Raw genomic sequence first — 27,602 nt, forward strand, 5'->3', positions numbered from 1 at the left:
AGCTGGAGAGCTAGCCTGGTAGCTTTGAGATCTGTATTCCAGTCCTGCCTCTGATACAGACTAGCTGTGTGGTCCTGGGTGAGTAACTTAACCTTTCTGTGATCTAGGCAATGGCAGACAAAGTGTGAGTAGAAGGAAAATCACAGACTCAGTCCATATCTGTCTTATTGGAAACAGCTTCTCCATTAAGAAACTTCCAGAATGGTTAGATAACAGGAACTGGTAGCCTAAAACATGTCGTTGTGTAAATTGTGCTGTTTAGAAATAACAGGGTTTCCTCATTATTCCCTCTCACCAAAACAGAAGCGCCTGGTGTATTTTAAATATTGCCCACCTTGAATACAATTCACCCAGCCCAAGGGCAGCTTGCAAAATGGCCATTAGCTTGACTCAGGGTGTTTTTACTTAGGCATAAATAGTCCATTCCATGTCAAGTTACACTGACTAAAAAATCCCAACAAAACATTCCTCAGTCCACGACTTATTTGTAACTGTGTCAAAGACTGGCTACAATGTAGCAGTTGACTTAATCTTTTTTTCTTGCTTTCTTTCCCCCTTTCTTGCTTTTTATTTCTTTCCCCCTCTCCTCCCTTCCCTTCCCCTTTCTATAAACTTTACAAATTAAAAACTGGAAGTGTAATTTACAGCTATGATGCCTCCAAAGCATCTGTCTTTGGCAACAATCACAGTTAAGAACAGGATTGAGAAGTGGGGGGCGAGGGGACAGCCACTCCAGACCCAGCCCTCCCCAACCCCCTCATCTCTAAGCGCCCGGGGTGCATCTGCCCCCTGCTGCAATGTAATTAACCGCGGAAAAGGCGTCAAAACAGCCCCCTCTTCTAAAGCCTCCGCCAGCCCCCATCTCTGCCCTGGAAATCTTGTCTGCTGTTCTCCAAGACTGAGTTAAAACTTCGTCCAGGCAGTCAACTTTTTCCACAGGGAAAAAGTGGTGGGAAGGGATTGAAAGGGAATATGTCCCTTCACGATGGCTTTCACTAAAAAAGTATTGCTTTTTTTTTTTAAGCGGTGGCTGGGTTGGAGAATAGAGTTACTTTTGTCCCTTTCCATTTAAAATCAGAGAACAAACTTAGGGAGCAGGGGAGCACCGCCGCAACTAGCCAATCGCTTCTCCACCTCCTGTTAGTCTCCTCTCTCTTAAAAAGGAAAGCCGAAGGGGAAACCAAGCCCCTGATCCCTCCTCCTGCTAGCTAACTGCGGCCGCCTCCTCCACCTAAGGGAGCCTCCTCGGGCGTTAGTTAGCTAGCACTAGCTCGGCGGCTCGCCTCAGCTCAGCTGCTCCGGGTCTTGACCAGCAGCCGAGGGCCAAGGTCTCAAAAGGAGGCGGATCCCTCGGCTCTCGCATTCTCCTCCCCTCAGCTCCGCTGCCCTCCTCCAAGAGGCGTGCACCGGGGCTATTTGAGCGGCCGTGTTCCCGCGGGCCAAGCCGGCCACCCCCAACGCCCCCCGCTCCGTGCGGCAGCAGCGGCAACAGCAGCAGCAGCGGCGGCGGCGGCGGCAGCGGCAGCAGCAGCCCGGCTCGCTGGGCTCCAAGAGCCCCGGCGGCGGCGTGCGCCCCGAGAGCCCAGGCGAGCGCCGTGCGCCCCCGCACCCGGACTCCTTCAGCCGGCCGCTGCGGCTGCTCCATTATGCCGGTGCTGCCGGGGAGGCGCGCCCGCTTCTCGCCGCTCGTGCCGCTGCTCCAGTTCTCAGCGCAGGCGGGGCCGTTCGTTGCACCCCCGACGGGACCCTCGGCCCCGGCACGGAGCGCCTCCTAAGCAGAGGAGCCCTCAGGAAGCCCCGAAGTCGCCCGCCAGCCGGCTCGTTCTCTCTGCTCCCTCGCTAGCTCACTCACTCCGGGTCCCTTCTCCTGGCCCCTTCTCGGAGCAGCGGGTCGCGCACACGCAGGCGGAGCCTAGTCGAGCCGTGCCCGAGGATCGCCGCCGCCGCCAAGAAGAGGAGAGCGGGGGTGGGGGCTGCGGGGGAGGGGTGGGGGGAGCACCATGCAGTTTGTATCCTGGGCAGTGGGATTACTACTCATGTTACTCGTGTGGGATCTACTGAAGATGACCCTGCAGGCTGCAGCGCTCTCGAAAACGAAACTGCACCCGCGACAAGGTAATGAGTACCCATCACCCATGTGTCTCAGTTTGCCCCTGGCCTCCAGGACCCCCCATCCCCTGATCCTCCCAGCGCCCGCCCGGCTCGGACTCCCGAAGGGCAGCAGCACCCGCGGGCTTGTCTCTTTCCTAGAAAGAAGCCTCCTCCTCCCTGCCCGCGGTATCTGTAACTCGCCTTTTGTATTTTACAGCTAATGGCTAGTGAATGACACTTTAGAGCCGGCTTTCTAATTCCCCGTCCCTGGCTGCTCCCCACACCTCCCCGGCCAGACCGGGGTTTAACTTGTCTCCCGCCCCAAAACTACCTAGCTGCTCCAAGCCCCATCGGTGGAAGGTGGAGGGCGGCGGGGCGAATTTTGACAGGCAGAAAGAACTGTATTGAGATGAGACGGGGGGAATGCCTGCCCCCCACCCCATCTCCCTTCTCTCCCTCCTTCCCTCCCGCCCTCCCTTTAATCAAGCTCAGAGAAAACTTGAATTGTGCATTTGTCTGCGTTGCTTTGCAGTTAAACTGTTGGAGAGTCTGAGTGAATATGAGATCGTGTCTCCCACCCGAGTGAATGCTCTCGGTGAAGCTTTTCCCACGAACATACACTTCAAAAGAAGACGAAGGAGCATTAATTCTGACACTGACCCCTGGCCCGCCGCAGCCTCCCCCTCCTCTACCTCCTCGGCGCACTATCGACTCTCCGCCTTCGGGCAGCAGTTTCTATTTAATCTCACAGCCCATGCCGGATTTATCGCCCCACTTTTCACTGTCACCCTCCTCGGAGAACCCGGGGTTAACCAAACAAAGTTTTATGCCGAAGAGGACGCTGAACTCAAGCACTGTTTCTATAGGGGACATGTCAATACCAAGTCCGAGCACACAGCTGTAATAAGCCTCTGTTCAGGAATGGTAAGTGCTCCCTTCCTTTCCTCGAGGCCTCCCTCCCCGCTTACTGACGTCTTAATTGCCCTCTGATCTTTGTAACCCCACGGTCCGGGGGCTGGGGCGGGGGCAGATGCCTTTAAAACTTCCTGGACAGGCATCCATCTCTTGTCACAGCTCTAGGCACTCTATCACAATTGAACCACACACAAACACAAATATATTGAGCCTACTATGTGCAAATCAACCGGCACTTGTTAAGGGCCTACTATGTGCCAGGTACTGTGCTAAGCGTTGGGGATACCAAGAAAGGCAAAAGACAGTCCCTGCCCTCAGGGAACTCACAGTCTAATTAGGGAAACCGCCATCAGCTGCGTACAAACAAAATAAGGACCGGATAAATTGGAGATAATCTTAGGATTCCGGAGGACCGAGAGATGAGGAATAATAATGTCTGTGAAAGAGACCCCCCTGCCCGCCAGGAGCATGCGGTCTAGCGACCCTAGATCTGTTTCGATGTTGTTTAAATGCAGATTTATCGAGATGCAGCTCGATTTACTTCTATCCAGCACTGTAATTCTGCCTGGGAGCGTCCAGTAAAGCGAAATCCATGTGGAGTTGTTTGGATGGTTATTACCAGAGGGAGAAGTTGAGGGAAGAGGCGGACCCGCGGCCTTATTGGTGGTCAGGCATCGTCTCCAGGCTGTGAAAGAGGCAGAGGGCTCCATTCCCAGTAGTTGGGAAAGGGAGCTTCTTGGGACGCGACGGGACCGGACGAAACTGGAAGGGAGGGGAAGGGGAAGGGGAGAGAGACAGAGGGTTTGTACAGTGTTTCCTCTCAGGAAGGGACCCAGTTCTCTTTAGATTAGTTGGATTGACGACGTGACCGACCATCACTCAAGGAACCCAAGGGAGGATTGATGGGTTCAGAGCGGGGAGGGACCCAAGGAATAAGAGAGGGAGCGGGGAGCTGGGGGCGGGGCGGGAAGGGGCTTGCCCGGCGCTAAGGGGAGGAGCCCGTCCCGGACGCGTTTAATTAAGGTGGAGGCAATGGAAAAGCCCCCATAGTCTGCCAGGGGGCACCCTGCACCCGGTCGGCGGGGCTCCGAGAAGAGTGTCCCGGGAGGCCAGTGGGGGAGGGCTGGGGGCGCGGTTTCACTGAGTTCCTTCTGGGGACTGGACACCCAACAGAGACTGCCTTGGGTGGCGGTGGGGGGCGGAGGGAGGCAGGGCCAGGAGGGGGAGCTGGCGTCTCGAGTTTCATTTGGGGAGGAGGAAGGGACTGCCGGCTCCCCGGGCAGGCGGCAGCTGCGCATTTGCTGGGGTACTTTGCCCCCCGACCTGCAGCCTTCGATGTATAACCTCGTGGGAGAGGGAAGGTGCTGTCCACTCAGGAAAGGTTGAAGAGATTTCGGGATAGGGCAGGGAGGACAGTCTCAGCATCCCAGGACAGTTTGTATTTTTTGCAACGCACTTAGTGACGCAGAAAGTTTTTTGAGTGGCATTTTCCATTTGTACTGGGCGATGGGTTAGGTAGGGTCTCAGACCCTCCCCCGAGGGGCAGTTCCACCAACAGAGAGTAGCTTCCTTAGCCCCCTTCCCTTTTCCCCTTCTCTTTTCTCCTGGAGGGGTTTCCTTCTACTTACCCCTGCCCCGAAGGTATTCAATCACTCCTTCCTGGGGTGGAGAGTAACTCAAGTGTCCAGCCGTGGGTTGCATCCGGGGACCCTGCGAGTTTGAGGCAGGATTGGTGCATCGTCGTCCCATCTTGCTGAAAGCAGGGGCAAAGCCCCCGGACGAAAGGTCCCCTTTCCTAAGCCGCGGAGCGAACGCCTGCAGCAGCAGCCAGACGCGTAGAGTTGTTATGATTGTGTTTGGGTGGGCGGAGACGAGACTTGGGCGCTGAGGGGGGTGCGGTGAATCATCCCGCCCCCAGCCAGAGGGCAAAAGATCAGGCGCTGTTGGTGGTGCCCTGGGAGAGGATGCGGTGGGGAGAAGGTGGGAAGTCCAGGCTAGGTACTGTCCGGAACTCTTCCAGACCCCCACTGAAAGCCTCGGCACGGGTTCTACCTGGATCCCAGGACGAAGCGGAGGGAATTGAGGGTTTAAATGCCCTAAACACTCCTCCCCCTCCGGGATGAATCCCAAGGATGCCTTTAAGAGCCTCAAACATGGTCCAGATAGTATCCAGTAGTATCTGGTAGAGTTTTCCTTGACTGGTGGGGGAGAGAGATCGTTGGGGGGAGGGGGGAAATTATTTTGTTCTTGGTTGTTTGTCTTCTCTCTTATTCACTTAGATATACCAAATATTCAGTACCTAATATATGTGCTTCAGGTGTGGGGGTTAGTTATAGGATTCAAAGGCGAAAAAGAAAAAAACCCCTGTCTCCAAGAAACTTACATTCTATTATGTTTAGCCTGTAAGCTCAAAACCTCTGGGAAGTTCCTGGCACATACTAAGCATTTAATAAATGCTTGTTGACTGACTGGAATGTAAGTGTGCTAGGTCTAAATTGTGATGTTACTTATAAGCTCCCTGAGGGCAGGGACAGTTACTGTCCTTCTTTGTATCCTCGGCACAGTGCTTTGCACATTGTCTGTCTTAATCCATGCTTGTTTAGCACGATGGTGAAGATGTTCTAGGGGCAGAAAGTGCAGGTGAACAATGATCTGGGCCCAGATTGCCCTGGCCAGATTTCAAAGCTCCTTTACGACCCCAAACCTCCTGAGAAACAAAGGTCTGTGTTTAATAAATGATCAGTAAATTAAAGCTGGAGGCTGCCCTGCCCCCAGTCCATCTCAGGTTCCACCCCTAAGATAAGTGATGGGCGACAGTGGCAGCAATTTGGTGTCTTGTCTTCTTGACCTGCAGATAAAAGGAAAAAGGCTAGAACAACAGTGGGACCTTACCTTTGGGCACCACTAAGAGGGCTGTTTGGTCTTTGTTCGATGGGGAGGCAATAATCTGTGTGAACAGACTAGCAATCATAGGATCACAGATGTGAAGCTGGAAGGCATTTTCCAGGTTGTCCAGTCTGGCCTCCTCTTGTTTTCAGATGTGAAAACTGAATCCCAGAGGAGAAAAGTGACTTCTCCAAGGCCACACAGGTAGGAGGTGACAGGCAGGCAGATTTCAAATGCAGTCCCTTTGACTCCAAATCCAGACTTTTCACCTAGCCTCTTCACTCATTACTTGTGTGATTTCGTTATTCAACTTCTCTGGTTCTCATTTTTCCCGTCTATAAAATGAAGGGCTAGTGTAGATGACCTCTAAAGTCCTTTGCATCTCAAAAATCCATCATTCATAACTTCTTCCTCCTCCAAGGGATAGAGGAAAGACTGATATTCTGGCCATGTTGAGGCTCTAGCCGTGATAAAGCCAAGACACTCTTTCTGCCTCATTTTCCATATCTGGAAAATAGGAGGGGTAGGGATAGATGATCTCTCAGTCATCCTGTGGTTCCTTGCCCCCCCCCCATGCCATGATGCAGACACTAGAGTGGAAAAAAGCTGTCCCCCCAGGAAGCTTGGCCCAGAGGAAGGACTGTTGAATGTGGAGTGAGGAAGGCCTGGGTTCAAATCTGCCTTTGTTACTGACTAGCTACCTGTCAGCATAAGTAAATCATTCGAGTTTCTATTTTCTTATCTGTAAGATGGGCATCATAATAACTGTAATACCTGTGTCTGGGTGTTTGTGAAGCTCAGTTGTAACATATGGATGTAGTAGTTTGCAGCTTTTTAAAGACCAGAAACATTAAATTGCTTTCCCCAAGATCACAGCTAGGAAAAGGCAGAGCTAGGACGCAAACCTGGGGCCTTGAGTTCTGAGTACTGAGGAAAGAGGCCTAGCTCTGGAATTCAAAGATGCAGGGTCAGATCCTTCCTTTGATTCTTACTGCTGCCCATAGGACATAAGCCCTGTTAGTTAGTCTTCTTTGGCCTCAGTTTCCTCTTTTGTTAAAGGAAGAGGTTGGACTAGATGACCCTTCCTGCTGTAGATCTGGGTTGCCATGATTAGTGGAGGACAAGGAGCAAATGAAATCGGTCACTCTTAATATTGTGAGCTCCTCAAACTTGAAGACGGGCACCTTGTATCGTTGATATCTTTATCTCTCCCCAGTACTTAGTGCATCATGAGTAGTTGGTACCAACCAGTACTGGCTGTTTTATGTAGTTGCCTCCAAGCCTGCTTAGCCTACCCTCTTTCCTAGAAACTGTTACTCCATGAATTGAAACTGCCGTTGATGGTGTGATGGAGATGGACTGGCATTAATAGTGTGTGGGTCACCATGTAAGGATGTGAGTGCATCTCATCACGGATTCACTCCCCTGGGGGAGACATGAAGGATGAGTTTTCTCTGGTGCCTGGCAACTGCTACTTCATTTTCTCTCTCTCTCCCCCTCTCCTTCTCCTTCTCCTTGTCCCTCTTCCCATCCGTTCCTCCTTCTCCATCTCATCTACTACTTCTTCTCTCTGTCTCTTTCTCTCTGTCTTTCTCACTGTGTGTCTTTCTCTCTCCGTGTCTTTCTCTCTCTGTGTCTTTCTCTCTCTGTGTCTTTCTCTCTCTGTGTCTTTCTCTCTCTGTGTCTTTCTCTCTCTGTGTCTTTCTCTCTCTGTGTCTTTCTCTCCCTCTCTTCCTCTCCCTCTCTTCCTCTCCCTCTCTTCCTCTCCCTCTCTTCCTCTCCCTCTCTTCCTCTCCCTGTCTCTGTCTCTCTGTCTCTTTCTCTCTGTCTCTCTTTCTCTCTTTCTCTCTGTCTCTCTTTCTCTCCCTCCCTTTCTCTCCCTCCCTTTCTCTCTCTGTCTCTCTGTCCCTCTCTCTGTCTGTCCCTCTTTCTCTCTATCTTTGTCTGTCCCTCTCTCTCTCTCTGTCTCTGTCTCTCTCTGTCTCTTTCACTTTCTCTCTCTCTCTCTGTCTCTCTCTCTCTCTCTCTCTCTCTGTCTCTGTCTGTCTGTCTCTGTCTCTCTGTCTCTCTGTCTCTCTCTCTCTCACTCTCTCTCTGTGTCTCTCTCTCTCCCTCCCACCCTCCCTCTCTCTCTTCCTCCCTCCATCTCCCCCTCCCTCCATCTCCCCCTCCCTCTCTCTCTTCCTCCCTCCATCTCCCCCTCCCTCCATCTCCCCCTCCCTCCATCTCCCTCTCCCTCCATCTCCCTCTCTTCCTCTCACTCTCCCTCCCCCTAGAAAAAAGTAAGAGTAGAATCATGTTAAAATAGAACATAATCTACCTTGTAAATCAGTACACATTTCCCCCTGCCCCAAATTCCAATTTCAAAAGTAAAACAAAATAGAAATACATGTAACAATTCTTTCTTATGAAAACACCAAGTTAAGACCTCCATATGTATGACTCACTTTTGCAAGATATAGTCTAGGTATATTTAGTGAATAGAAATTGTTTTGAATTTAAATCCTGCTTCATACTAACTAAATTTGTAGAGATTTAGCCTGTCAATCTCAGTTTTCCCATCCATAAAATGGGATTGTAATAGCAATCTGTGCCAAGGAGGTTGTAAGGATGAGATACAAAGTGTTTTGCAAATGATACAAATGCTGTGTGTTAAGTAGAACTAGAAAATACCTTAGAAGCTCATGGCCCAGCCCCTCATTTTAGAGATAAGGAAACTGAGTCTTAGACAGTGACTACTGCAGATTTGCACAGTGTTAGAGGTGGGAGAAGAAAATTATATTTTTAACTTGGTGTGTGGATATTTCTACACTTGCCACCTTTGAGGCAAAATGAAACACCTTACTCAGAACCCCCAAATGTTAAGGGACTCCCAAAATCTCTCCTTCCTTCCTTCTCTTTCTCTCTCTACCCTTTCTCCTTTCTATTCTATTTTGAAACAGTATTTAATGTCACAGCAACCCTCCCCCCATCCCTGCCCCATCCAGTACACTTCCTGACTTCTTGAAAGCCAAACTGGAGAAAAGAGAGATCACAATTCATAGTGGACATCTTTACACTTCAGTTGGCTGATTTAAAAAAAAAAAAACCATTTCCTAACTTGGATACATTGGAAACAATATTGTATAGAGCTGCAAAATGTGCTGGTAAATGTTTAACAACCAGCTTGCCAAAAAAAAAAAAAGTTGCACCCACGTGATACTTTTAAAGTTTGATACACATTAACATTTTCTCCATGCTTTCTTAAGTCTAGACAATGATAAAAATAAGGGGCCAAGCCCTTATTCCTAATGTTGGCCGATTTCTGAGGCTTAAATCCTCACACTGAAAATTTAACAATCTGCTCTGTTTGAGCTGGCTCTGGATGGCCTGAGTTCCAGTCCCACCTCTGATACCTGCTAACTGTGTGAGCCTCAGTTTCCTTATCTGTAAATTGGGGATAATAACAGTAGTAACTGCCTTGTAGGATTGTCAGGAGGCTCAGATATGAAAATGGCTGTAGAGCATTCTACAAACCTTAAAACCCAATTTAAATGTCAAGTTTTTTTTATTATTTGATGTAATTTTTTTCCTGCTTTAAGTTGTCCTCATTTATAACTTCGTAGTCACATATTGAGTGGGGGAATGCCCACTTTGATTTTGATATGGAAAAGACTGAGGAAAACTAGGATTTTAGCCTTTTGACTAACCCCATGTTTTCCATGATCAAAAAGCTGTTGAGTGGAAGAGCCAGGATTTGAATCCAGGTTTCCTGACTCTAAATCCAGCATTCTTTACACCAATCTGAATGAATGAATGAATGAATGAAAGCACTTAGTACATTCTTATTTTATGACTGGTACTATACTCCACACTGTGGATAGAAATGCAAAATAGAGGCAGTCCCTGCTGGTGAGGAGCTTATATTCTAATACAGTGAGGGTTTGTAAGTGGTGTGTGTGTTTGTGTGTGTGTGTGTGTGTGTGTGTGTGTGTGTGTGTGTGTGTTTGTGATGGACCCCTTTGGTAGTCTGGTGGAGCTGCTATAGATATTTCAGAATATTTTGTTTTAAATTCATAGTTGAAGGAAACACTAAATTTCAGTAAGAGTTTATTGAAAAATAAAGCTGTGTTTATGGATTTTTCTGTTTAAACCCACAGATCACCCAAATTAGGGGTCCATGGACCCTATTTCAAGAACCCTGATACTAGGGGATGACAGATCATACTAGGGGGAGCTCAAGAAGGATGTTTTGCTCTGGAAAATTTGTTCATAATTGTTATTCCTTAGGAAAGGAGGAAGGGAATAGCATCTATATTGTACCTACTGTGTTCCAAGCACTGTGCTAAGCATTTTTCCAAATATTACTTTATCTAAACTTCAAAACAACTAGGCGAGGCAGGCGCTATTATTATAATACCATTTTCACTTGCTTTTTTAGTCATGTCCTCTTTGGGATCCAAGCTCTTCTCGACTCCAGTTCTGGTACTCGATTTATTGCTCCATCGGCTGCCAGGCATCCTAATATTCCATTGCACTTATATGCCATAGTTGGTTCTGCCATTCCTTAATGGTTGGGCACACAGTTTGCTTCCAAACTCTTTTGGTATTACCTAACGTGCTGGCTTTTTTTTGCCATCAGTAATCTCCATACGGCATAATCCTAGTAGGAGGACTGACCAGCTCAAAGGTTATAAATAGTTTTATAATTTTTCATGAATAATTCCAAAGAGTTTTCCGAAACAGTGGGACCAATTCCCATTGCTACCAAGCAAAGAATTCAACACCAAACCTACCTTTCTCTATCTCATTTCTGACCCTCTGGTCCCAGGTTGCCTATGAGCTTCAAGAAAGGTGTGTGTGCGCGCGCATGTGCGCACGTGTGTGTGCGTGTACGTGTGTGTGTGTGTGGTGTGTGTGTGTGAGTGATGAAATTGAAATGGAACTGGGTTGCATTTCTTGTCATAAATATAGAACTAAGAGGTACTTTTGAGGCTGTCAACTTCTACCCCCTTATTTTACAGATGCAAAACCAAACAAAAAGTCCCAGAGAGGGCAAGTGATTCACCCAAAGCCACATAGGTAGTAATTGTCAAAGCTGGGATTTGAACTTGGGTCTCATTGATATGTTGGAATCAGAGTATTTGGATGTATCAGGTAGTATGGACAGGAGAAACAGAGAATCACACAATATGAGAGATGGAAAGGACCATCCGGTCCCATCCATACAGGACAGAACTCCCTAGCAGACCATGCCTAGCAGATGGTTAGCCAGCCTTTGCTTGAAGCATGGTAAAGTAAGCAAACTTTTATTTCTTTGCTTTGAACCCTTGTCAATTTCTATAAGCAAACACAGGAAGGATCTTGCATTCAGAGATGGCCTCTATTTTTAATGATTGTGGTTGGCTCTTTCTGGGCTGTGGATTTAGGTGAAATCGAGCACTTCTTTCTCCCTGTTTGTTCTCAGCTGGGCACATTCCGGTCTCACGATGGGGACTATTTTATAGAGCCACTGCTGCTCCTAGATGGCCAAGAATATGAAGATGAGCACAACAAGCCCCATGTTGTTTATCGGCGAAGCGCACCTAGTCAAGATTCAGCCACCAGAAGACGCACCTGTGAGACAAAAGGTAACTTGATCGAATACATAGCAGTAAACTGTGACTCAGCTGATATGGCTAATCCCCAAAGGAACCTTAGAAGATAGATACCTGGCCCTTGAAGCCATGTCTTCCTGTGTAGTCGACGTTCCCTCAATTTCTCTGAAATTTTGTTTTTACAGAGGCAACATAGTAGAGAGAGTGCTAGGTTTATAGTTCAGGAAGAACTGGATTTAAGTCTGAATTCTCACTTTTATTAGCTCTGTGACCTTGGGCCAGTCACTTAACCCTAGCGGTCCCAAGTAGCTCCCAAGGATTTCTCGATAAGCCATAGATGGCTTGCAGCCTTGCCTTGGTGGCCCTGCACACTGACAAGTTCCTTCACCCTGAAGAAATCACAGATCTTACACTTGTTTATGCATTTCTAACTATGATGCTGTATCAGCCATGAAAATGGCCCCTTTCCATCAGCCTTGCTTCTGAGATTCTCCCCAATCCCTTCAAATTGTGGACATGTCTTCTTTATACTGATATGCATTTAATGTTCTGTTGTCTGAGGAAGCATGATTGCAAGCAAGCCTATGGTTTGTATATTTGGCTGTGAATCAGATTTTTATTTCTTCACTCTCCTGGTTTGTTTGTTTGTTTTAAGTCCCAAATGGTTTTGGACAGCTAGGTGTTGAAGTGGATAGAGCATCAGGCCTGGAGTGAGGAAGACCTGAGTTCAAATGTGACCTTAGACACTTACTAGCTATGTGACCCTGGGCAAGTCACTTACCCCTTCAGTTTCCTCATCTGTAAAGTGAGCTGGAGAAGGAAATGACAAACCACTCCATTATCTTTGCTAAGAAAACCCCAAATGGGGTCACAAAGAGTTGGACACAACTTCAAACAACTAAACAAAAAAGACAGTCTGTTTCCAACCTTGGTGGCTGTAGTGCAAAGCCTTCCCTCCATTCACAAGTTCAGACCCTGATGGCTCTTTTCTTAGCCCTGGGTTCTTTAACCAGTGATTCTATGCCAGGCCTTCGTTTCTCACCTGCTGTCCTACATTGGGGGGCACTTGTCTTTACATTTGTAAATATTTAAATTGGTGGTTCTTAACCCATCAGTCAACAATCAACTAGCATTTTTAAGCACCTGCTATGAACCAGGCATAGGGTTATAGGTATATAAAAAAGGGTATAAAAAAAGACAAAAACCAGTTGCTTCTCTCAGATCCAGCAGCAGATTTCTGTGGGTCCATGAATTTGGGTGAGAAAAAAATGACATCTTTATGTTTTCTAAACTCTAAAATCTAGCATTTCCTTCAATTATTTAGAGCCATTATTCTGAGAAGGGGACCATAGGTTTCCCCAGACTGCCAAAGGGGTCCATGATCTAAACGGTCTCTGTATTTGACAATAAATACTATTCAAATCTCCCTTAATTTGTTACAGAAGATGCCCAGGCTTGCTGCTGCCCAAATATGATTGTAGAGATCTATATATAGAATTATAGTTGGAAGGGAACATAGAGGTTATACAGTTCAAGCCTCTCATATTGTCATGGGAAAATAGAGGCTCAGAGAAGCACCAAGGTCATAGGTTAAGAGCTGAAAGGGGCCTCAGAGGCCATCTCATTTTACAGATGAGGATGAGGAAACTGAGGCCCAGGGCAGTTAAGTAATTTGTCCTTCCAAGGCTGCACAGGCAATCAGTCTACAAACATTTATTAAGTGCCTACCAAGTGCTGGTATATTTTAGGTACTGGAGATACAAATACAATAAATTAAAAGATCCCCACTCATGAAGAGTTTATATTCTAAGAGAGGGCCTTTAGATTCTAATGGTAATAAGTAGCAGAGTCAGGATTTGAAGCCAAGTCAAGAGTGGTATGGTGCAATAGAAGAAAGCCTGCATTTAGAGCCAGAAGGCCTGGGTTCAAATCCTACTTTTGGCCACTTAAAACTTCTTTTGGTCCTCAGTTTCCTAATCTGTAAAAATGAGGAGGTTGGGATAAATCAGGGGTTCCCAACCTGGGCTCCAGGAACTTGTGGGATGATAAAGGAAAGTATTTTGTTTATGTTTTAACATAATTGGTTTCCATTATAATCTTGTGTGTCTTATTTTATGCATTTAAAAGTATTATTCTGGAAAAGGGCCTATAGGCTTCATAAGGCTGCTGCCCGAGGGATTCAGGGCACAAGTAAGGTCAAGAATTTCTGCAGTATATGGCCTGTGAGGTCTCTGTTGGTTCTGCATCTATGATCGGTAGACCCTTAATCAGGCACCCTTCCCACTTCCCAATACCACCTTCCCATTTTTCTTATCTTGTGAAACTCTGTTTTTCCATTCATTTTGGGGTGCTGTCTGCCCTCATGTCATCCCACTAATCCACTAAATCCTGTTGCCTTGTGGGGTTATCCCATCTTTCCCAATTTCTTGTGCTTTGTTTATGCTACTGTGACTAAAATGGACATGCCTGGAGGGAAAAAAAATATTGTGTTTGCTTAGATTTTCCCATGCTTAGTGGCAGGGACCCAAAAGTATTTGTCCTGTTTCTTTTGTTACAAAAACTATTTTGTCCCACACCACCAGCTTCTGGTGTTTTAGAGCCAGCTCAATATGTTGAACCCTCATCTGAGTGGCCACAGTGAGCAGGCCTTTGCTTCTTCACCTCCCAAGTCTCTAGCAGTAGCATTTGACCCATTACAGAAGTGCTTGGAGTTGTTTTTAGGTCTGGGCAGCCTCAGTTTATCAACGAAAGCCATGTGTTCAAAGTATGTCAGGTTGGTGTGAACCCTTTACTGTCTCTTATTGAGCTGGTATGCTCAAGTGATACCCTCTGAGACTGATAGGATTCTGAAAAGTGATCTGATTTCTTTCTGTGTAGTTGTGTTGCCGGCAGGCTCTGGGGAATGACTGATGACTATTGAAAACTTCTTACCATTTGTCACTTTAAATTCTGCATATCGGGCCGTGTCAATCAGTGGGGATCCATAAGCATCTCTAGGGTAGAAGCTGATCACTGGCTGCAAAGTTATCCTAAGCATGATTTTTAGGAACCCAAGGGAGAGCCCATTTCCCCCTTAAAACAGAAGGTTGCAGGGCAGCTAGGTGGCACCGTGAGTTGAGCACCAGCCCTGGTGGTGGTCCTGAGTTCAGATCTGGCCTCAGACACTTGACACACTTTCTAGCTGTGTGACCTTGGGAAAGGCACTTAACCCCAATTGCCCTGTGTTCCCCCCAGCAAAAAGGAAAAGAAAAAAACCCCAAAAGGTCAATGAAATAGAGCCAGACACGAATGAAAAGATGGCAGACATTAAAGCCCTCAGTGGACACTTTGACCTGTTTCTATTTTGGTCAATAGAGGGAATGATTCATCATTGACTTCTTTCACTTGAATGCAGCAAGTGTTTATTGCAGACCTACTGTGTGCCAGACGCTCTCCTAGCACCTGGACACAAAGTGCCTACCCATGACTCTTTCCCCCCATTAGGCTAAGGAGGGCTGGCTCTTGAGTCAGAGAACCCAGGTACAAACTGTGCATGAGTTCAAAGACAAACTCATTTGACTGTTCAATGCCACCTTCCCAACCACAGAACTCATTCTTGGGTTCTCTTGGAGGTTTGTCTTTTGAAGACCAGTGAGGCAGCCCTGACCTTTCCTAGCTTGGGAAATGGATCGGGAGCCCAACCCGGTTTGGTTCCCCCGCCCCAGCCAGTTTGAATGGTTCTTCCAAAGGTTGCTGCTGGACTATGCCACTCTGGTTTCTCTCTTCCAGCTGCTTCTGCTCCCCTTCTTTGAATTCAGATGCAGGAGGCTCAGAACAGTTGGAAAGAACCATGGAATATGGCACAATCCATCAGCAGCCGTCGAAGGGACGGACGAGCAGGTCATGGAAACCACTGAAACAAGGTAGCCATTACCCACAGAGCCAAAGTAGCAGGGGGGGTGGGAAGATTCCCAGGGAGACTCATCAGGGATGGAACGTGTTGAGTTCTGGCAACCTGTTAAGCTTTGGGGATTCACCCTTGGCAGGGTTAATCTAGTGCTCCTTTTATTTCCAATTCTTTGTATCTTTCTCCTTTCCATGACATTGTAGAGTGTTAGAGATAGAAAGGATGATAGAGACAGTCAAGTCCAAGCCCATTATGTTGCAGAGGAGGAAACCGAGTCCCCAGAGAGGTAAAGTGATTCACTGTAAGGTACCATAGCCACCAAATGGCAGAGCCAGAGCTGGACCGATGGTCTCCCATTTCAGAATTCCCTCCACCAGACCATGCAGCCTCATCTTGTGATCTTTCTCTCTTGTTCCTCCTATCCCTGGTTCTCTTCACATGACGTGTATGTTTCTCCATGACTGTAGCTGCTTATGCATCTGAGTTTCCACCCACTGGTCTCTTAAGTTCATGTGTATTTATTTGTGTTTCTGTCCTCAGCCTTTGATTATAAGTTCCTCAAGGGCAGGGAGGGTCCTCTTCCCTCTTCATGCTCCTTAGACCATGGGGCATCTATTGTAGTGGCTGGCTAAATACCACTTCCAGCAGGGAAGCCAAATGGTCAACTGAGATGGGCCATTTGGAAGAGTTTGTTGTTGTTTGTGTAAGTTGCCTCCTGGTAACCACAGGGGTCGATGAAGACCATTACTTTTCCAGTTGGTCCTCTGGTCTATGCATTTTTTTAAAGCTTTGACTGTGTGTGTGCCGGACACTAAATACAAAGAATGAAACAATCTCATCTTTCTCTCAAGGAGCTTCCAGTCTTTTAGCATCATGAGATGCATCAAGAGATACTCTATGTAATCCCAGGTTTTGGAGATTCGGATCTATATAATCCTATAGAGAGATATGGGTGTTCCTAAAGTCTGGATACATAGGCCAAAAGGCATGTTTGCAAGAAATGAAATGAATGAAATTTTTATTTAATTGGAATATTAACAAATAACATCTTCAATAAGATTTCCATCATTTGTGATGCAAAGGTTGATGAGCTTTGCAAGGTTCACGTGAACTTGATGTAATAACTCCACATTGCCGTCAGTTGCCTATGTATCCAGACTTTAGGAACACCTTGTATATAATCCTGAGTTTTGGAGGATTTGGATCTTTTAAATCAGTGAGAAAGACGTGTGACCTGGTACCAAGAATTTCTACTGGTAGGGTGGAAAGGGGGAAGATTTACAGTCAAAAGTCATGGGTTCAAATCCTAGCTCTGCTTTCCTGAGTTCTCTTGGCCAAGTCACACTGCTATCCTCAACTTCATTTTCCTTGGCTATGAAATAAGAAGGGGGGAAACCATGGGTTCTGCAGTCTCTTCTGACTCTAAATCTGCAGTCCTGCGAAATCCCAAATTAATGTTACTTTGATGGAGCCTAAATATGCTTTCAAACTTATGATTTTGTCTTGCTCTTCTTTGTTCTTTACCATTTCCAAATATATTTCTCCCCAAAGAGAAATATATTTGTAACAAAGAACAAAAAAGAGAGAGATTTTTTTAACAAGCCATTCCATTTTTTAACTAAAACATCAGTCAATCCTGATGGTTTACATAATGTTCCAAACCCATAACCCCCCACCTCTCCAAAGAAGGGGAGGACACACTTTCCTCTTTATTAAGACCATTTAGGGCCAAGTGTTTATTATACAAGTACTACTAAGTACTCGGCCCTCAGGTTATAAATGCAAAAGGAAACAAGTTTGCCTTCAGGGAGCTTATATTCTACTGGGACTTTCTTTTTTTCCCTTTTTTATGTCTTGAAGAGTTGAAGGAAAACCAATAAATGGTCTCTGTTCTTCATTGTTATTCTTATTTTTTGTTTCACTTAATATTTATTAAACACCTACTCATTATGTGCCCATCAAAAAAAGCAAAACCCCTCCCACCATGCCCCACTCCCTCTGCCCCCCAGCATGTTGGGTAGAACAGATCTGTGTGGATTCTAGGATCAGAGAATCATAGACTTTGAGCTGGAAAGAACCTCAGAGGCCTTATAGTGCAGCATTCATTTTACAGATGAGGGAACGGAGGCTCAGAGAGAGTAAATTGTTCAAAGTCACAGAGGCAGTGGGCATCAGAAGTAGAATCCGAACCTGGGTCTTTTTACTTGAGAGCCAGTGAATGCTCTTTTCACCACACCACACAGCCTCCTTTAAATGGGTGAAGAGTTGGAAGGCTTGGGCAGGCTTGGATGGACTGCAGTCTGACTCACTAGAGGAAGTACCCATCTTGGTGAGATCACAGATTCCTTGGAGTATGCAAGAGAAATTCCATCTTTATTCTGTCCATCAAATTCTGCCTATACCCTTCCCCTTTTTCTTTAGTGCTAGTCAAGTAGAACAAAAATCCTATGAAGAAAGCTGGTTGGGGCAGCTAGGTGGCACAGTGAGCAGAGCACCGGCCCTGGAGTCAGGAGAACCTGAGTTGAAACCTGGCCTCAGACACTTGACATACTTACTAGCTGTGTGGCCTTGGGCAAGTCACTTGACCCCAATTGCCCTGCCTTCCCCCCTCCAAAAAAAAATACAAAAAGAAATCGTGAAAAAGAAAGCCAGTCGGTTCCACAGACCATTTTTTTTCCAGTTGGACTTGGGAGCTTCACTTCCTTTGAATGGAAGTTTCTTGAGGGCAGGGCCTGGTTTTGCTTATGCTTTTTACCCTCAGTATGTAACAGTGTGCCTGGTGGTGCATAGTAAGTGATTAACAAATGCCTATGGATGGATGGATGGTTGGATGGACTTATGGAAGGTCAAATGGAAGGTTGGGACTTCCCACAAAGGGGCAGCTAGGTGGCACCATAATGTATGGAGCACTGGGCTTGGAATCAGGAAGACTCCTCTTCATGAGTTCAAACCTGGCTTCAGACACTTACTAGCTATGTGACCATGGAAAAGTCACTTCACCCTGTTGGCCTCAGTTTCCTCATCTGTAAAATGAAGTAGAGAATGAAATGTCAAAGCACTCCAGTATCTTTGCCAAGAAAACCCCAAATGGGGTCATGAAGAGTCAGACATAACTTGCACAACTAAACAATAACAAGGAGGGGGGAAGAATGTATTCTCCCAAGCTTCACTTTAGAGGAAATGAATATTACTTGCTGGGTGGGGTAGGGAAGTAGCCCCAGAAGCTTGGATCTGTCCAACCCCTTACAACAGAAACAGTCCCCCAAAGGAATAGCTTTGTCACTTGGAGAACTCATTTTAGGGAAATCCTTGGGGGAAGGGAGAAGTTGTGGCTGAAGGATTCCTCCCATCCCGGCTAAGTGGTCACTTCCCTCACTGAAACAAATATTTGAAGAACAGTCCTCTTCTGGGGCAGGATTCAACCCTTTTGGGGGTGGGGAGGGGAGATGAGCTATGGAACCCCCTCCCCCCAATTTTCTGTCCTACAAAGTGCTTGAAGGTTTGAGAAACCTGCCAGGCCACAGCCCAGCTCCCTGGATGGTCTGACCTCAGGATGAACACCTGAAGGCTAGACTGATAGGTACAAATCAGAGAGGCCTGAATACAGAGGCAACAGTGATGAGAAACCCTGTTTGCAGATTCTTTCAGAGCCTAAGAGCAGAGATGTAGAGATGGAAGGGACCTTGGGGATTTTTTAGTCTAGTCCCCCAGCCACCCATTTTACAAATGAGAAAACTGAGTTCCAGACAATGACTTGCACAAGGTCATGTAGGGAAGGGAAAGGAACACACTTATAGACCTACTGTGTGCCAGGCACCGTGCTACTACCTACTATGTGCCAAGCACTTTTTAAAAAATATAAAAAATAAGTGGGATTTTAACCCAGGGCCTCTGCCTCCAAATCTAGGGCTCATCCCACCACCTCCTGACCCCTTCTTTATCTCTTGAGAGATTTCTTTTTTGTCTTTTTTTTTTACATTACCTGAATTTCCCTCTGCTCCCAGATAACCATGCTTTATAACAAAGAATTAAAAAAGAAAAGAATTGGAAAAAGAATTCAGCAAAACTAATCAATATGGTGAAAAAAACCTGGCATTATATGTCATGCAGCCACAGATCACCCCGCGCCCCCCACAGACACACCCCTCTGTAAAGGAGTGGGACAAGGCATCATTCTGAGAGACCTTTCTAATATCTGTGTATACTCTTATTTCGAAGCTGCTATTTATAGAGTACTTCACAGTTTGCAAAAACACTTTATACACAGTGGCTCATTTGAGCCACAAAACAGCAATGCTGTGTGTGGTAGGTGCTGTAGGTTTTGATATCTGCATTTTACAGGTGAAGAAACTGAGGCAGGTAAGAGGCAGGGGTTGTTTCATTTCTGGCTGTGTCCAGGACACACAGGACGTTGTTGAGCACATACATTTCATAAGTGCTTGCTGATTGGCTATTTAAACGACCCACCCATGGTCACACAGTAGGTGTGAGAGGTGAAATGAGAACCCAAATGTTCCTGACTTCCAAGCCTCACGTGATGACCACCTTGCTTTGCTGTCTCTAGTAAAGATCCATTCGCTCAAGAGATGTTTATTAAGAGCCTGCAAGAGTGCAAGGCATCATGGGATGTGAAATGTCAGGGATACAAAAAATGAGTAAACAGACTTCCCTCATCCTCAAGAAGCTTACAATTCAATAGGTGCATGTGTTGAGGAATGATTATGTTGAGGTGCAGAATTAAAGGATTTTAGCTAGGGCTAGAAGGCACCTCAAGGACCATCTAGTCCCATCTATCCATTTTATACAGCTGGGAGAAATGATTTGTCCAGGGTTGCACAGGTTGTAATCAATCAGAGCCAGGATTTGAACCCAGGTCACCTAGCCCTGTTGCTTTTCCTCTCTTCCTTGCTTCCTCGGTTTATTTTTTTTTAAATCTATCCCATCTTAGCTTCTTGAAAAAGTCTCATTTGTGCTTTACCGGTTTTCCTGTAGTGAACATATTTAAGAATGCAGAAGTCTCAAGGTTGCCTCAGGTTTAAGGCTGGTATGTTCTAATTCAGGGGTGAGGAACCTGCAGCCTTGAGGCCACATGTGGCCCTCTAGGTCCTCAAGTGCAGCTCTTTGACGGAATCCAACCTCACAGAAAAAATCCCCTCAATACAAGGATTTGTTCTATAAAACTTGGACTCAGTCAAAAGGCCATGCCCAAGGACCTAGAAAGCCACATGTTTCCTACCTCTGTGTCTAATCCGAGATCATACAGTGGAAAAAGAACTGGATTTGAGTCAGGAGGACCTGTGTTTAGATCTCAGTTCTGCTCTTTCTGACCTATGTGAATTTTCCACTTCTGCTCAGTCATTTTGCAGTCATGGCTGACTCTCCATGATCCCATTTGCGGTTTTCTTGGCAAAGATACTGGAGTGGATTGCCATTTCCTTCTCTTGCTCATTTTAAAGATTAAGAAACCCAGGCAAACAGGGTTGGTTAAGTGACTTGCCCAGGGTCACACACCTAGTAAGTGTCTGAGGCTGGATTTGAACTCATGAAGAGGAGCCTTCCTGACTCCAGGCCTGGTGTCCTAACCACTGATCCACCTAGCTGTCCGCCTCTAAGGCACTAAATGTCTCTGAATTTCCTTATTGATGAAAAGTGTGGGTTGAATGTCAAGAGATCTTGAAAGTTTCTTCTAACCATAAAGCTCTGATATTATGGTTTCAGGAGCATAGCTGGGTGCACGGAAGTCTCACTATTCATTAATCAATCAACATGCATTTATTGAGGGCCTCCTATTTGCCAATGCTGTGCCAGGGCATGGGATACAAATACAAAAAAAAAAACCTCTCTCCTTTAGGTTTTGGTAATGTGTCTCCAGCAGCCTCTTAACCAGATTGGTGATAACTTGAATTGATTTAGCACTTTTCAAGTCTTTGAGGAATCCTGTAATATACAATGTTTCATTTGAGCCTCATGATAACTCCCTGAGGCAAGTCATGCCCATTTCCCGGATTAGAAAGCTGAATCTTAGAGAAAATAAGAGGATTTACAAAGGTTCCAGAGCTAGGATAAATGAAGCAAGTAGTGAACCTAAGAGGATTAAGAGAACTGAGATTAGAACCCAGGTCTTCAGATTTCCAAACCCTGCAATCTTTTCAGTTCATGTGCTGTGTTAATTCCATGGCAGATTATTGTCTTTACATGTGAGGCAGAATGGCATAGTAGAGAATCGTTATTCTCTTAGTTTATTGGAGGAGACCCTTAGATAGAGCTGGGCCCAAATGGACCAAGAGACAAGGCAGGTATGTTTTGAGGGGAAGTGGTCTGGTGAGGAAAGAGAGACCAGGATAGCCAGGAGCTGGTGTGAGGATGCTAGCCAACAGTACCAGGGTTTCAGTTGCTTTGTGATTTTTGCCTCAGTCTGAATTTGTAAAATTGTCATTTCCCAATTCTTGACTAACGAATTTTCTGAACCTTGGAGTTACATGGAGTTAAAATCCCAGCTCTGCTACCTATACGAGTCTTACTTCACTTTGGCCATGTTCAATCTCAGGGTCTCAGTTTCCTCATAAGTAAAATGAGAGCTTAGATGAGCTATACTCCAACGCTAAATCTGTGATCGTACACTACGAATAAGGGTTAAAAAAAAAAACATTCCTTAGCGGCAAGACACTATCAGACACAAGGAATACAAAGGTGACCAGGAATCAGTCCCTGCCCTCACAGAGCTTATATTCTTTGCACTGATTTTATATTGGTGGCATATTTTTTTGTGGTTATTTTCTTTTCTTTTCCCCTCAATCCATTTTCTTAAATTGTATTTCCTTTTTTATTCCTTTTTTAAGTCTTCCTTTTGACCACCTTTCGATTGGATTTTTAGTTAATCATTTATTCTCTCCTTTCTATAGGGCAATTGTTTGCTTTCTGATTTCAGCCTTGGTAAGCAGGGACCCCTCCTCTTCCTCTGCTTCATCTTCCTTGTCACAGTCAGGTGGCTGTTCCAATGACTGAGTAGTTAATTCTGGCAACTTTTGCAACAGAAGCCCCCAAACCCAGGCCAGATCTCCATGAACAGAACCAGTGGAGAAATGGAAGCCAGAACAAGGGTAATTCCAGTGAAGACAAATGGGGCCTTGTTGTGGGTTGTTTTCCCCCTTGGTCTGAATTAACTTGATGCTGGCTGCATTTCTCTATTTTGTTAACGGTGGGGAAAACCCAACTCTCCCTGGGATTTTTCCAATTCTCTTCCCCAAGAATTAAAAAACAAAACCAGAACTTGCCAAAAAGCCATATTCTGAGGACTAGAAGAGCTTAGCTTCTAAATCAGAATTGGAAACAAAAGAGAACCCTTAATTCCTAAGAGCAAGACCTTTTTTTAAGCTACGTCCCCTCCCCACATTTTCCCTTTCTCTCATTCTTTTTCCCCCACCCCCAGCCAGGTTAGAAGCTTCCCCACCCTGAAGTGAGCAGTCAATTCCTTATGCATACCCTCTGCTTTATGACTGACCCAGCTGCTTTATCCCATGAAACCAAGGCTTAGCGCCTTTGCTTCTCATGTCAGCACCTACCTGTCCGCTGTCCTAGCTCTCCACATTCCTTGCCCTCTGCCAAAGATGAAGGGATGAATAAGATAACAGATCCCTGCTAATCCTGTCCCTCTCCGATAACTGTGATATCAGCTCAGTAATCCCACTTTAAAATTGATCCCTTACCTTAGTCAGGTCCCTGTGGAATGGGAGCAACAGTGGGGGCTATTTCAGGCATCTTGGCCTGAGGCTGGAAGAGATATTTGGGGTTAAGTGAGTGGGTGGGACCCATCTAGGGCCTTTCTGATAATTCCCTAGTAGGCTGTATCTTAAGGAGGGTTTTTTTCTTAAGTGAGAAATCATGGAAAACACATTTTTGTTAGTGAGAAGGAATAATCACATTGATTTCTAAACTCAAGGTGTCTTTAATTATGCAGGAGGTGTTTGGCATTTAAAACCCTATATCCATCAAAGCGTTCTGGAGCTTTGAATGACCGTTTGAAAGTTGCAAAGCATTTAGGAGAACCTGTCATCCAGAAGAGAGCCTGGAACAGAGGTCTATTTATCCTCTGGCCCAGGCTTTTGGATAAGCAGGCTGTAAGACAAACAAACAAATCATAATGAAAATTCAGTCTAAAGTATTATTAAGTGCCTCTTGTCTACTAGGTGAATCAACAAGAGTTTATTAAGCATTTACTGTGTTCAGTAAACATTGAGGATACCCAGAAAAGTATAAATATGCTCCCTGCCCTCGAGGAGTATTCATTCTAATGGTGGAGACAACATGCAAATTACATGATTTATACCGAATATATGGAAGGCGGTCTGAATCTGGTGTGAGAGCAGAAGGCACTGGCTGCTGGGGGGACTGGGAAAGTCCTCTTGTTGAAGATAGGACTTGAGCTGAGTCTTGGAGGAAGCCAGGGATTCTACAAGGCAGAAGTGAGCAGGCAGAAAGAACATTCTAACGATGGGGGTGTGGGGGGGTGCGGGGCTGCAGAGATGAAGTGTTATGCTCTAGGAACTGCAGGGGAGGCCAGTGAAGCTGGTTGGTAGAGTTTGATGAAAGGACTGGATTTTAAAGAGTCATAAATACCAAGCAGAGGAGTTTATAATGATCCTGAAGGCAATAGGGAGACATGGGAGCTCATTGAGGAGGGGTGTGACCTGGTCAGACCAGTGCTTTTAAATAAACCACCTTGGCAGATGAGTGGAAGATGGAGGGAGTAGGGATACACCACAGATGGTGAAACAGAGTATTAGAATGCTGTTGCAATAGTGGGGGTTGTGTGAGTATAGAGAAGAGGAATTGGGAGAGAAACAACAAGACTTGACAGCAGATTAGATAGGTGGGGTGAGGGAGAGGGGAGGAAGGCACCAAGATTGTGAGCCTGTGTGATGGGGAGGGTCGAGGGGCCCTCCACAGAAATAGGGAAAGTTAGAAGAGGGTGAAAAATAATCTAGTTTAAGAGTCAGGAAGTCCTGGGTTCAAAGTCCCACTGAGATCAGATACTACTGAGGTTCTGATTCTAAGCACATCACTTAAACTCTCTCTACCCCCAAGGCAATTCTCTAAGACTATTGCTCACCTGCTTGGATATAAGGACCTCACTATCCCAATGACATCACAGGTCCAGTCTTGCATACAAAGAAAATGTTCCAGGCATGGGCCCCACCCCCCCAGAGAACAAAAGCCAAAACACTCCTTGCCCTCCAAGAGTTTACATTCTACTGATGGAGTTACATGAACACAGATAAGTAATACAGAGTATTTGAGAAACAATGTAAATGGACTTCATTTTTTTTTAAAGAAAAAGAGACTTCCATTAAATCCAAGGAATTATTTTTCATATTCAATTTATTTCAAGACAGAGTAAATCAAAGGCAAATAAATGGTGTGATTGTTGAGTCAGAATCCTTTAAAGGGAAGAAATAGATGCTAAAGGTCTCCAGGCTCATTATCACCCATGTCACACCCAGCTTTGAATTTGTTGTTATGTCCAATTCGAGATGCTGCTGTGGAAAGAAATGGAAAGTCTGGGCCTCCCAGTGTGGAAAAAAATTTCAGTGTGCTCTGACTGACCCCCAATATTTGGCTTCTGAGGCCAGAGTCTGAAAGGCTTGACCTTATTTCAGGAATGTGGCTTTTTCATTTTCCAAGGAGCAAGTCACCCACCCCCAAAATCAATGTTTGGGTGAAATGGAGTGATGGTAGCATAGTTTGAGAGGCAGAGGAATGGAAAAAGGAAAGAAATGGACCTTAAGGGAATGTTGGGTGGGCAGCATGCAATTACAGTTTCGACTTTGCCTAAGCCCAGGGTGCAGAATACTTATGCGATGCCTTTTATTCTGTACACGTCAGCCAGTGGCTTTCTTTATTTTCATAAAATGAAAACTTTAAAAAAAATTGTATCTTGGAATAATGGCCACAGACGTGGGTCACAGTCTTTTTGGTCATATGACTTGGGACTTTTTTTCAAGGCTGTTCTTTGTGGTTCAGGGAAGAGTGAAGGTTCAGTTGGATGGTTTGAAGGAGCTTGAGCAGACTTTTGGAGCCTGATGTTCTTTTGAGACAGATGGATGAGAGGTGCTCACAGCCCCCAGATGTAATGAGCAGAAGTTGTGTTTTCCTAAGCCTACACATTTTAAGGGGGGGACATGGTCTACGGCTCATAATTATGACAGCTGACAGATTTAGAGCTGGAGAAGGACCTAAGAGGTCATCTAGGACAGACCCCTCAACTTACAGATGAGGAAACAGAGCACCATCTTTTGAAACTAGGCCTTTCCAGCTTGTCCCGACCTACCCCGTCATAAACAGACCATCAGCAGGGATCAGCATCCTTAGCACCCGCAATGTCCAGCAAAGCCAGGGATGCTGGAACTAGCTGAACTTTCACTCATCTGGTCTATTTTGTATAAACCAGTCCTCAGTGAGCCTGCGGATTAGGGAAATTATTTGTAAGAGATTTCTCACTTTGTGCAGTAGGTAGGTTCATTCTTGAAAAGCTCTAAGAGCTGTTTTAAGCTCCAGACCAAATTGCAGGTTTCTAACACCAGAGTGTTCTGTGATTTCTTAATGGGAACACAGCCAGGAGGAGGCATTCTTTCTCCTTGGGCAAGAGCAAGTTTTTTTCAGGAAGCAGGAAGGGAGGAGAGAGGGAGGTAACTGTGCAGACAATAAGCCAATCCCAGCTTCCAAGAGAGGGGCGGGCAGCTCCCCTGAGAGTTGAGCTTTCAGGTCCAGGGCAAAAGGGCTCCATGGATGTCCACTGCCCAGGACAGCACCCTGAGCCAAAGCCTTGTTCATCTGGGCCCACCGAGGCCTCTTTATGAAAATGAAACATTGGACATATCCTAGGCATTGAATTTCAGCTATTTTAGCTTCTTCAGGGGTTCACCAAGGCCATATATAAGACTTACCAAGTGCCAGCTGACGGGATGAGATCAGTGAAAGGAGATGCTGGAATGTGTCCAGGGTGCCAGTACAGAATTAGAACTTAGGCCAACACACCTCCGCTGGGCCAAGTGTTAAGCATGGACACCCACAGGATTCCCAAGCAGCTGTTAGCTCAGTGGGGTCAGTGAAAGCAGAGAGGACAAAGGGGCTTTGGGGAAGGGAAGGGAGGGGTTTCCCTGGAGAAGCCTGGAGCCAGGAGATGGAGCTGTGGGCAGCTGGGAATCCCAGCAGCAGGCAGTTTGACCTTGGTCAGCATGCAGAGGCTGAGGGAGTTACTTGGAGAGAAAGTTTCAGCCAGTCTGGAAGCACTAACACACTCCTAGCCTCAACCAGCCATGGGGACTACAGCTGCCTAGGAAAGAATAAGACTCCTATCTCCAGGAGAGGACTCATGAGTCTTCATTGCTCAGTTTATGCAAGCAGGGGCACAGCAGGGTCACAGTAAGGAACATCCCATTGAAAATACTGAAGTCAAAAACCAACATCTCTCAGTTCATAGGGTCATAGATTTAGAGCTAGAAGGGATGAGAGCACCCCAAGTCCAATCCCCTCGTTCTGCAGATGAGGAAACTGAGGCCCAGAGGGGTAAAGTGACTGGCTTAACCAGGGTCACAAAGTTAGTAAGTGTCTGTGGCAGGATTTGAACTCATAGTTTCCTGATTCCAAGCTCAGTGCCTAATGTAGTCATTTTAAATGTACTAGTGTAGATAAATATTTGAAATATTTGGTTGAATTCAGTCAAGACACTGTGAATATAGATAATAAGTATATGTATAGTAGGTGTCATTTATGTAGTTACAGAAAAAATATATATTTATATAAAATAAAACAAATATATTTGTATAAAACAAATATTATCCATGTAATATTTATGTGATATATGTAAACATGTTATTAATATATCTATTACATATCAATATATTGCTTATATTGATGTTTTTTATATGTATATATAATGATTTTTGTATTTGTGTATATATAAATATATATTCACAGTGCCTTGACTGAATTTAATCAAATATTTCAAAATTTGTCTATGTTGGTATTATATATATAATCAATGTGTGTGTATATATCTATCTATATACATAAATAGATACATATATCCCTATTATGTGTGTATATAATACATATTATATACATAATCTACGTGTAGATATTTTATATATCTGTAGCTATACCTAGTGGTGTTTCTATCATTCCCATCCCCATCTTTTTCTCTATGGTCCAAAACTATGATTTCATTTATATCAGGAACTACCAGTATG

General features: G+C 45.5%; 1 protein-coding gene across 1 annotated transcript in view; it reads left to right on the forward strand.

The window, feature by feature from the left end:
• Positions 1-2,000: 2,000 nt before the first annotated feature.
• Positions 2,001-27,602, forward strand: part of ADAMTS9 (ADAM metallopeptidase with thrombospondin type 1 motif 9) — a 191,911-nt gene continuing 166,309 nt past the window's right edge. The window contains exons 1-3 of the mRNA XM_036738867.1: positions 2,001-2,115; positions 2,624-3,015; positions 11,339-11,501. Coding sequence (XP_036594762.1) covers positions 2,001-2,115; positions 2,624-3,015; positions 11,339-11,501 — 670 coding nt within the window. The remainder of the gene's footprint in view (positions 2,116-2,623; positions 3,016-11,338; positions 11,502-27,602) is intronic.

Source organism: Trichosurus vulpecula, chromosome 9 (assembly GCF_011100635.1).
Source record: "Trichosurus vulpecula isolate mTriVul1 chromosome 9, mTriVul1.pri, whole genome shotgun sequence".
Lineage (NCBI taxonomy): Eukaryota > Metazoa > Chordata > Mammalia > Diprotodontia > Phalangeridae > Trichosurus > Trichosurus vulpecula.